Below are 11,995 nucleotides of genomic sequence, written 5' to 3' on the forward strand. Positions count from 1 at the left end.
GGCTGTGCTCAACTTTTATTTTTGGGTCCCCCTCCCTGACAAGTCACTGAGAGGGCAGCCCATTTTGTCATGCTGCTTGTAGAGAAAAGCAAAAAGCAGCTCCCATCAGCGGGATTATAATAAACAGATTTTAAATCATCTGAAAGGTCTTGATCATTATAAACCTTTCTAAAGTAAAACAGCCAACTCTTCAGTTTTGTTAGAAAGCAATGAAATCTCAATATCTATTCGGGTGTTCATTTCTCATTGCTCCATCTAGCTGGGAAGTCTGTGCTGAAACAGAGGATTTTGATTAAGCACTTAATATGCAAGGAGACATTTACCTATTGTTGAGCCTGCAGTCTGGGTGATACCAGAAGTTATAGCTCTAGAGCTTTTGTAGTAAACAGTGAAGTCATTTCCTTATACCTTCATCAATGCAAAATCTTCAAGTAAAACATTTCAGAGAAAGATCAACTATAAGATGTCCTCACAGCCAAACTGAAAGCACAGGAGAGCCAGACTAACAGGAAACAAGATTTCAACATCATAATGAATGCATTGGTGTATCCTGCTAGCTATTGATCTACCGAGTTTAGGCAGCTTTTCCTTTTAAAGTATAACAAGGAATAAAAGCAGATGGAGATGAAATTCTTAAGCAGACTATAAGTGAATCAAGAAAAATAACGTATTTTCAGACTTGGTGTGCTTTAAAAAAGAATAAAGTCACCCAAAAAGATAGGAGGATTTATCAAGAAGACTCACTGCTAACGTTTAGCTTTTGGCTGGGAACTTCAACTCCCTAGAAATGTTAGTCTAGCAGAGGACCAACATGTATAAGTTAAACTTTCAGAAGAAATCTAAAAACTTCAAAATATTATGAAGATAAATCTGAATCTCTCTTTCCTCATAATTTTTATCTCCATCCAAATCATGGCTGAAGACACTCAAGCAAATGTGTAGACCTTAAAACTGGCAATATCTCTGCAAAAGATCTTTTGGTCCAGTTCAAAAGATAATAGATTTTTTCATCTCAGAGAGATGAAGAGATTTGGAGATTCTGGTGGGATCTGGAGTGGGGGTGTCTGACTGTTTTGACCATTGTGATAATACTGCTTTTGATTGATAACAAGAAAATCATTCCCCTAAAGTCCTGCTTTCCTTATATTTCCTAAAATGTGTTCAGATCCCTAAGGAATCTCCTCTAAATTGTTTTATTTTAATAACAGACCCAAAATTGAATACCATTCACTTTATGCCCCATACAAGAAAAAACTAGCGTAGACATACTATCAACTAAACTTCCCACCTGAGAAGAAATGCTCTCTTCTGTTCTTACCATATCAGACTGGTGTTTTCTGAGCTCCGGAGAAGTTTTATAGATTTTTGTTGTAGGCCAGGTAAAAAAGAACTGACAAAGATTAGAGAATCACCAAGTGATCAAAACCAAGTTGCTTTGCCTTTCTAAATATATTTGCTTAATTACAGAGAAATTTTTTTTTGCAATGAATTATCTTTGTTTCCCTTCATTTGATTTTTGTTTTTTGTCTTTCATTTCTGAAGGATGTTTTCATTGATATAAAATTCTGAGTTGACAGTACTTTTCTTTCATTATTTTAAAAAGGTTTTAGACTTCCTTCTAGCTTCCACTGTTTTTGAAAATAAATCTGCAGTCATTCAAATTATTGTTTTCCTATAAATGACATATTGTTTTTCTAGATTTTTTTTCTTTGTCTTTAGTTTTCAGTCACTTATTTATGAAATTTCTGGTCATGGATTTCTTTGAGTTTACCCTTTTTGGGATTCACTGACCATTTTGAACCTGTAGATTTAAGTCTTTCATCAAACATGGGAAATTTTCGGCCATTTTTTTTTCAAATTGTTTAGTACTGTACTCTTTCTCCTCAGAGAAACAAACATAAACATTCAATTATTTTGACACAGATTATGTGGGTTTTTTCCTAACTTGTTTTAGCTCTTTATTTTTCAGTGTGGATACTTTTCTGTTGTTTTATCTTCAGATTCACTTACTATTTTCTTGGTTATCTCCAATCTGCATTTAGCTCATCTTGTGAGATTTTGCTTCCATTTGTTATATGTTTTCAGTTGATTACTCCAATTAATTCTTCTTTATATCCTCTTTATCTTTAAGAAGACTTTCTATCTTTTCGATTGTTTCTAGTGTGTTTGCACTTGCTTTTTGGAATATATTTATACTTTAAATTCTTTTTTAAAAATTATTATACTTTAAGTTCTGGGATACATGTGCAGAATGTGCAGTTTTGTTACATAGGTATACACATGCCACAATAGGTTGCTGCACCCATCAATCTATCATCTACATTAGGTATTTCTCCTAATACTATCCCTCCCCTAGCCCCTGACCTGCCGACAGGCCCTGGTGTGTGATGTTCCCCTCCCTGTATCCATGTGTTCTCATTGTTCAACTCCACTTATGAGTGAGAATATGTGGTGTTTGGTTTTCTGTTTCTGTATTAGTTTGCTGAGAATGATGGCTTTCAGCTTCATCCATGTCCCTGCAAAGGACATGAACTCATCCTTTTTTATGGCTGCATAGTAGTCCATGGTATATATGTGCCACATTTTCTTTACCCAGTCTATCACTGATGGGCATTTGGATTGGTTCCAAGTCTCTGTTATTGTGAAAAGTGTTGCAATAAACATATGTGTGCATGTATCTTTATAGTAGAGTGTTTTATAATCCTTTAAGTGTATATTTGAAATTCTTTATCAAATAATTCCAACATTTTTGTCATCTGGGCACTGCTATTGGTTAACTATCTTTTCCCATGTAAGTTAAAATTTTTTCTGGCTCTTTGTATGTCAGGTAATTTTGGATTAAGTCATGAACATTTGAATATTATGTTTGAAGACTCTGAGCCTTGTTAAACATTACAGGGACTATTTATATATTTGTTTAAGCAAGTTAGATTCAAGCTGCAAATTACAATGTGGCTTCTGTGGGCTATATGACCTCAATGCCGCTTCAGGGTTCAAACCCTTTACAGTGCTATTCTGGTCTGTTCCATCTCTGTGCCAAATAATGGCCATCCTAGGGTCTGAACAGTAGTCTATCTGTTAGTTAAGCTATCAAATTATTTAGTGCACTTACTAGAATCAGTTCCTTGTATACACAGCTAAGAGGTGAGTCCAGTAGTTCACAAAGATATTTATGAGATTATTTTCTCAAACTTCTTCTCCACAATCTTCCCCACTACTTTCTATTTCCCTGAAGTGCCTCTTTTCAGTTCTCCATCCAGATTCTGGGGCTTTGATAATCTCACTGTGTTGTGTACTTCTTTAGTTATGTCTGTATCCAGGGCTAAGTGGTGCGAAGACAGAAAGAGATGAAAAAAAACGTGACAAAATGATGTTCAGCCCAACCTCTTGAAACCATAGGTCGACAATAGGAAGCGGAAAATATTTTCACTCAGGTTTTCGGCTCCTATGCGCTCCCTTTTCCACCACCTGTATTACTGCTACAGGATTGCTTGGGGCAGGGGGTGGCATGTGAGAAATGAAGAAAACAATGAAGGAAGAAAAATAGGGGAAGTATGTTCTCTCTCTGATTGTTGGGAGTTCCCTTACGCCCTCCTCCAGCTGTAATGAGACGGTGCTTTTTTCATCTATACCTCAATGGCCCTTTAAAGAATCAGATTACATTGAGATCAGGTTGAGAGCAACCAGAATTAAAAACCAGCACAATCACTGTCAGTTCAGTATTATTATGAATTCTTGTCTTTTCCCCAAATCTTCTATTTATTTTTCAGAGTCTTCAAATAGTTTCTGCAATAATTCTTTCCAGGTTTGATAGCTGTATTCAGTATAGAGAGCAGACAGAATATGTTTACTCCCCCTGATGTGGCAGTGGAATCAACTTGCTAAAACTTTAAAGTATTAGAAATAATAGGACAAGCCTCACATAAAACTTTTAAAATACTTAATACAGTTCTTGAAATTTACAATGTTAGTGCCAATAATTCAGCTTTACTATTACTACCAGAAGAAAAGAAGTTGCCACTATGCATTAGTGAATTTTAGAAATTAATAGGTACTTTGAGTGTGGTCCATTGAGTAAGTACTTGCATCAAGTTCACAGCAGCTTGTCTATTACCTAAGTTCACAAACTGACTTAAGTGAAACTTCATAGCTGCTGCAGTAAGTACTTTTAGCAGAGAACTCTACTATATGATAATGGCTCATCATTTTTTGTGTGTGATGAACTGACAAATGTTACTGTTAAACAAATCTTTAACACACTATTTACTCTGTTTTTGAAAAAGAAGGAAAAAACTATCCAGTTCATTAAGAGAGAGGCTCAGAATATCAATATATATTTCTTTCTTTCTTTTTTTTTTTTTTGAGGCAAAGTGTTGCTCTGTTGTCTGGCTGGAGTGCAGTGGCATGATCTCGGCTCACTGCAACCTCCACCTCCTGGGTTCAAGCAATTCCCCTGCCTCGGCCTCTGGAGTAGCTGGGACTACAGGCATGTGCCACCACACCCAGCTAATTTTTTTGTATTTTTAGTAGAGATGAGATTTCACTATGTTGGCCAGGATGGTCTCGATCTCCTGACCTCATGATCCACTCACCTCAGCCTTCTAAAGTGCTGGGATTACAGGCGTGAGCCACCGTACCCAGCCTATTTCTATTGTTTTGTCTTCAGATTCACTTACTATTTCCTTGGTCATCTCACTTCTGCTATTTAGATTAACCTTGTGAGATTTTATTTCCATCTGTTATTTTTTTTTCAGTTTATTATTCCAATCAATTCTCATTTATATCATCTTTTTCCTTGAAAGATGAAGTATGAAGGAAATCACTCTGTAAAACTTTCACATTATTTATGTTCTACAAATACCTAATATAATTTAAAGTTGTAATTGTACTATTGTTTGCCTTTTCTGGTACTTCTCTGCTATACTACCTAGTTTTTTAAAGATCATGTTGTCAGTTTTCTCAGCCTACAACATGATAAATGATTTCTTACTGAAATTTCGTCTGAAAACTACATTGCCTCTCTTGTGGATGGGGAACTGTTAAAGAATAGGAAAGCTGAAAGGATGGTCAAATTTCAGGCATGGTGGCTGGCAAGAGAGAAAATTTCTGAGTCAAGGGCCATTCCATCTTCTAAAATTAAGCCACATGTGTGAATACTTCTTTATAATCATATAATGTCCTTCTTTTGCCTTGATACTATCTTTGAAACACATTGATTTTAGCACTACCATTCATAGAGCATGAAAAGGTCAACAGTATGCAGCATCTCTCTATGAAAGAGGAACTCAATTAACCATTTATTAATGTATTAGAGAATGAGAACAGCAATGCTTTAACAAACTGTAAATGGTAACTGTGGGTGTTCTTTATTTCCCAGTGACTCTGTACTTTTTGTTCTGTTATGACAATATTCTATTTCCGAAAGGGATGACTCAGTCTGTAAAACAATGTCTTCTTCCTTGCAGAATCAGATTGCTAATACTGAAAGAATGGGTTTCTTCACTTAGAAGTTTGCTATAACTCAGGTTTCCAAATGACAAACAGTATTTAACGTTACATATAAAATAACAATACTAATAGCTAAAATTTGTCAAGTCCGTATGCATGCAAGCATTATGTCAGGTCCTGTATACACATTCACATACCTACTACACATCCTATGTGATCAGTTACTATTTTTATTCATATTTTACAGATATGTAAACTGACACTTGGGGAGGTGAAGTACATTTCTCTGGAGATTTCGGGTGATAAGTAGCAGAGCTAGGATTTAAACCTAGGTTTATTTACTATTAAGGCCAGAGTTTTTACCATCCAGATGTAATTAAATAGGAAACAGCTGTTGATCATAATCTTTTAGGGTTTTAGATGCTCCTGGGCATGTCTTCTAGGGCTCCTGAAATAGTCTTTGCAGCAATAACAGGGCATCCAGGCTTATCCTCTTTTCTAGTTCCCATGGAGCTCCAGAAGGGCCCATGGAGCTCCATGGGAACCAGAAGCTCTGGGCAGGAAGTGGTGGGCAGGAAGTGGCGCCCACGCTGCAGTAGCACCACTTCTGCCCTCATGGATGCTATGATTGGCTCCCAGAAGTTCCATTACTCTAATGCCTCATGAAACTTAGAGAAACTGGTATTGGCTCTTTTTCTTTCCCACTATGATCTAGCCATATTAGCTATTGTTGGAATCCTGTTCTTCCAACTCTTCACAATGCCATCTTCCTCTTACCTTTTATTTTTTATTTTATTTTAGAGACAAGGTCTCACTCTGTTGTCTAGGCTAGAGTGCAGTGGTGCCATCATGGCTCACTGCAACCTCAAACTTCTGGGCTCAAATGATCATCCTCCCAAGTAGCTGGGACTACAGGTACATGCTATCACCTTGGCTAATTTTTTTTTATTGCGTAGAGACAGAGTCTTGCTATGTTGCGCAGGCTGATCTTGAACTCTTGGCCTCAAGTAATCTTTTTGGCTCAGCCTCCAAAAGTGCTGAGATTGCAGGCCTAATCCCACTGCACTTGGCTGCCTTCTTCCTCTTACCTTTTATGTCTCCTCAAGCCTTCTGTGACCACACATGTATAATATAGCTGTACTCCCACTTCTGTTTATTTCCACTAGGATACTGTCTTTGTCCGTTGCATGCTACTATAACAAGATATCACAGCCTGGGTAATTCATAAAGAACAGAAATTTCTCTCTCACAGTTCTGGTGACTGGGAAATCCAAGATCATCTTGTGAGCACTACTGTCAGCTTCCATGATGGTGCCTTGAATGTTGCATTCTTTGGAGAGGAGGAACACGTGTCATCACGTGGCAGAAACTGGAAGGGCAAAAAGAAATGGACTTCTTCTGGCAAGTCCTTTTATAAAGTCCCTTGCTGTCATTCACAAGGAAGGAGCTTTCCTTATTTAATTACCACTTTTAAGGCCCTATCTGTGGGCTCACGCCCATAATTCCAGCACTTTGGGAAGCCGAGGTAGGTGGATCACCTGAAGTCAGGAGTTCAAGACCAGCATAGCCAATATGGCAAAACCCCATCTCTACTAAAAATACAAAAAAATTAGCCAGATGTGGTGGCACCCACCTATAATCCCAGCTACTTCAAAGGCTGAGGCAGGAAAATAGCTTTAAACTGGGAGGTGGAGGTTGCAGTGAGCCGAGATCACACTACTGTACTCCAGCCTGGGCGACAGAGCAAGACTTCATCTCAAACAAAACAAAACAAAACCCTACCTGTTAAGTCTATCATATTGGCCATTAAGTTTGAACACATACATTTTGGAATGGGCACATTCAACCGATAGCAGGTACTAATCACAGCGTATAAATATTTGTGTATATTCTTACTTGTATTTTCATCCATTAGATGGTAAATTCTACAAAAATGGGATCCATTTCTGTTTTACTCTTCAGAATCTTCTTGATGATTAACATTGTGACCAACATTTGCTGAACATGAAGCAAACCTAGATATGGGATTTAATATAATCAACATATAAAGGTGACTGCATGCAGAACAAGGTACAGGAAGAAAATATTGTAAGTTATATTTACATTTACTATTTACGTAAATAAATAGGATGAAATTAGCTTTAGTAGTATTTTATATACAAATTCGTCTGAGCTATCCTTGGGGGAGAATAAGAATCCCATATAGGCTGTGTTGACAAAAACCCCCTCACGCTATTGTGTGTGATAAATATATTGAGTTTTTTTGTGTGTGTGCGATGGAGTTTCACTCTTGTTGCACAGGCTGGAGTGCACTGGTGTGATGTCGGCTCACTGCAACTTTCATCTCCTGGGTTCAAGCGATTCTCCCCACTCAGCCTCCTGAGTAGCTGGGATTGCAGGCATGTGCCGCCACATCCGGCTAATTTTTTATTTTTAGTAGAGACGAGGTTTCCCCGTGTTGGACAAGCTGGCCTCAAACTCCCAACATCAGGTGATCCACTCACCTTGGCCTCCCACAGTGCTGAGATTACAGGCATGAACCACCATGCCCAGCCCAATTTAAACATCTTTATTAAATGGATTTAAAGAATATGTCACCAAGTTCTAACTAAACTACCATGGACAGATATCATATATGGATTCTTGCAAAGATGCTGTAGATTGGAGATTATAATATACTAATAATTGAGCACTAATGAATAATTGAAAATAAAGGAACCAATACTTCTACTACTAAAATGAAATTCTTTAAAGCCATAAAACCGTGTAAAAAGCAAACAAGCAAACAGCGATTATCTAATCAGATTTGGCTCCTGAAAAGTTGGTGCCCAGAAAGCTACTTTATCAAGAAGAAAGTCTAATTTAAAGATTCATATTTACTGTTGTCAAGGATCGACTTTGCACTGTGTGTTATGCCTTGAGATAGATATTAGCTAATATTAGTAGAATGAAGCCATCACAATTAGTGAGACATTTAAAAACTAACCATCCAGAACTTGAAGTTAAACCCTAGAGTTGTTTCAGGGATATTAAAAAGCATACAATGTGCATTCCAGTACTTCACTAAATTTTGTTACACTTAATGATTAAAGTGTAGAAGGCTATTTTGAGAGTCCTCAATAGCGAGAAATGAAGAGCCACATATTTGTTCTTTTTGCTACAGTAAAGATAGTTGAAGTAATACACGAAAATAAGGTAAAGCACATACTAGTTACATTTGTCAATAAATACTGAGAAACATTGCAAAAAATTATGCAAAAACAAGGCATAAAATTATTAATAAAAATTTGAAAAAACGACCATCATTTTGAATTATAGAATAGGAAACATATCTGTATAGTTTAATAAAGATACAGGAATTATAATATGTCCCAATTTATGGTATTTGCTAAATTTTGATTTGATAACATATTATAAAACAAACTTTTTTTTTTTGGAAACAGAGTCTTGCTCTGTCGCCAGGCGCCAGGCTGGAGTGCAGTGGCGCAGTCTCGGCTCACTGCAACCTCTGCCTCCCGGGTTCAAGCAATTCTCCTGCCTCAGCCTCCTGAGTAGCTGGGACCACAGGCATGTGCCACCACGCCCAGCTAATTTTTGTATTTTAGTAGAGATGGGGTTTCACCATGTTGGCCAGGATGGTCTTGATCTTTTGATCACATGATCCGTCTGCCTTGGCCTCCCAAAGTGCTTTGATTACAGACTTGAGCCACCATGCCCGGCCTAAAATAAACTTCTTATTTTGAACCACTATAGAAAAAAATGTTCCCAAGAAGTTCCCAAGAAGTTATATTTTCACTATCTACAGTTTCTTTAATACAAACTATGTTTTCTGCAAATATGTGAGATTCTACCAGTGAGTGAAATTATTGATGACACAGCTATGTTGATAGAATCAAAATGATTTGGAATTAGGGTTACAACGAAGGCAGCAAATGTGCAGTTCATTCGACACCTCATCTAGTTACAAACTAGTAATGCACACATTAATATTTGTTATCAACAATCTAGCTGATTTTATAAAAGCATGACTATTAAAATAAAGAGGAGCCTTTATGCGCTATACAGATGCTTCTCAAGTTATAATGGAGCATGTAACACCATCGTGATTTGAGAAGCATACTGAGTGCCTATCACCTTCACGTTATGGTAGAAATACTGTAAGTCAAACCATTGTAAGTTAGACCAGCTGTATGATGAAATGGGGATTAATTATAAAGACTTTTTGTTCCTCATAGAGATTCTCAGATTTTCTCTTGGGAAATTCTTAAAAGAGTTATTGTATTAAAAGATAAGTTATATCTTATAATATATAAGTTATATCTTTTAATACAATAATGTGCTACCTAGTTAGTGTGCTACCTAGAAGATGTATAATTTTAAAAATGCATACTTAGCCTCTTTGATGAAAAGGTGGTATTTCTTACATCGAATGTGAAAGAAATACATAATTTTAAAAACCTCTTGCTTTGGTAATGCATTTTGAAATATTTGGAAAAGTTTATATGGATAGACAGTTTTGTTGTTGAAAATGTGTCACATTTAAAAAAAAAAACTAAACCCATGTCTGAGCACTCAATATTTTTATTATTATTATTATTATTTTTCATAATAGAGCCAGAGTCTCACTGTGTTGCCCAGGGTGATCTCAAACTCCTGGGATCAAGTGATCCTCCTGCCTCGACCTCACAAAGTGCTAGGATTACCAGCATTAGCCACCACACCTGGCCTAAATTTTTTTTTAATGATATTTGGCCGGGCACGGTGGCTCATGCCTGTAATCCCAGCACTTTGGGAGGCTGAGGTGGGTGGATCACCTAAGGTCAGGAGTTTGAGACCAGCCTGGCTAACATGGAGAAACCCCATCTCTTTTTATTTAAAATAAATAAATAAAAATTTAAAAAATAAAATAAAAATGGAGATTTTCAATCCCTTTTAAAATTTTCCAAATAATATTTTAAAGTTAGGTTTTGAACTAATCTTTAACAAATACAATAAATATAACAGTTTATGAATAGTTTATAAGAATAGCTGAATGACATTAAAGAAGTTGAAATTTATGAGCCACATTTAAGAAAAAATTACATAATTAATGGATGAGGTTGAGAAGTAAATATCATGGCTTATGTTCTGTCTATTATCAATGACAATGATTAAGAACTCCTGTTTAAAAATAAAAATCAAACAGAACTTGGAACCAGACCTGTGAATCACTGTAACAAAAAGTGAATGTTCAATTACTTTGCCTTTATTAAAATTATATCAATGATGATGATGATGATGATGATATTCTTCTACTTCTAGACCCTAAAATACAAGGAGAAATAACAGACAAATGCTATGTTGGACGACTAAGTCCACAATACGTGCCTTATGTTTTCCTTACACCCAAATACATCATTTTCCCATTCTTAAACTTCTAATCAAACAACAAAAGCAATAAAATGCTTATTTGCCAAGTGATAATATCTGCCAAATAAATAATAATAACTCTTATCAATATATTTTAGAAAGAGATGATGTAGGACCAACAATGTGTTAAATAAAAGAACATGACATTTTGCCTTTTACCTCGTGCATTCCTGAGAGCAAGATGGGTCACCAGCAGCTGTGCTGGAGCCACCCGAGTAAATTCGGCCAGGGTTCTTGCTCTTGTCGAGTTTATTCAAACCGGCACGGTCTGATCCGGAAATACGGCCTCAATATGTGCCAGCAGTGTTTCCGTCAGTATGCGAAGGATATTGGTTTCATTAAGTTGGACTAAATGATCTTCCTTCAAAGGATTATCCAAGATATCTACCATGAAAAACCATGATAGTTCTTTGTACATGAAATAAACATTTTTAAAAACCAAAAAAAAAAAAAAAACCCATGACATTTTATGCTTACTTTATCCTTTTCTTTTTTTTTAGATGGAGTCTCACTCTGTTGCCCAGGTTGGAGTACAGTGGCATGATCTTGGCTCACTGCAACCTCTGCCTCCTGGGTTCAAGTGATTCTCCTGCCTCAGCCTCCTGAGTAGCTAGGACTACAGGTGCATGCCACCACGCCTGGTTAATTTTTTTTTTTAGTAGAGACGGGTTTCACCATGTTGGCCAGGCTGGTCTCGAACTCTTGACCTCAAGTGGTCCTTCCGCCTCGGCCTCCCAAACTGCTGGGATTAGAAACGTGAGCCACTGTGCTCGGCCTATCCTTTTAAATTTCCATTTTCATGTGCTTCAAAAATTGATTCACACAAATAGTATGTGTTAAATGTTTATAACATGCATTTAAACAGAATTTACTGGGTTCATGCTAAACACATTTCTCTTTGGAAGGGTGCTTAAATTAAAAAGATGGGAGACCAGTGAAGTGAGTTGTCTGTCGAAGTGGTTTGGGGCACAGGGGTCAGACATCTCTGTATTTGAAGGTCAAGCCTGCTCTATGCTTACTGGTTACTTCAATCCTCTGAACCCCAAGTTTATATCCATTTCTGTACAATGGATATAAATTATGTACTTCAGACATAGTAAGAAGTATACTATAAAAAACATAAACCACAAAAGTAATG

At 36.7% G+C, this 11,995-nt stretch overlaps 1 protein-coding gene across 1 annotated transcript; it reads left to right on the plus strand.

Annotated features, from left to right (window-relative positions):
* Nucleotides 1–11,038: 11,038 nt before the first annotated feature.
* LOC110568576 (small ribosomal subunit protein uS14-like) lies at nucleotides 11,039–11,209 on the plus strand. The gene has a single exon (XM_064376365.1). It carries the CDS (start codon nucleotides 11,039–11,041, stop codon nucleotides 11,207–11,209), a length of 171 nt encoding a protein of 56 aa, XP_064232435.1.
* Nucleotides 11,210–11,995: the final 786 nt, after the last annotated feature.

This window comes from Aotus nancymaae, unplaced genomic scaffold, assembly GCF_030222135.1.
Source record: "Aotus nancymaae isolate 86718 unplaced genomic scaffold, 86718_ANA_hifiasm-v0.15.2.pri h1tg000015l_0, whole genome shotgun sequence".
Taxonomy (NCBI): domain Eukaryota; kingdom Metazoa; phylum Chordata; class Mammalia; order Primates; family Aotidae; genus Aotus; species Aotus nancymaae.

Coding starts and splice junctions, on each gene's coding strand:
- LOC110568576 (XM_064376365.1), top strand. CDS start 11,039: ATGGGTCACCAGCAGCTGTGCTGGAGCCACCCGAGTAAATTCGGCCAG.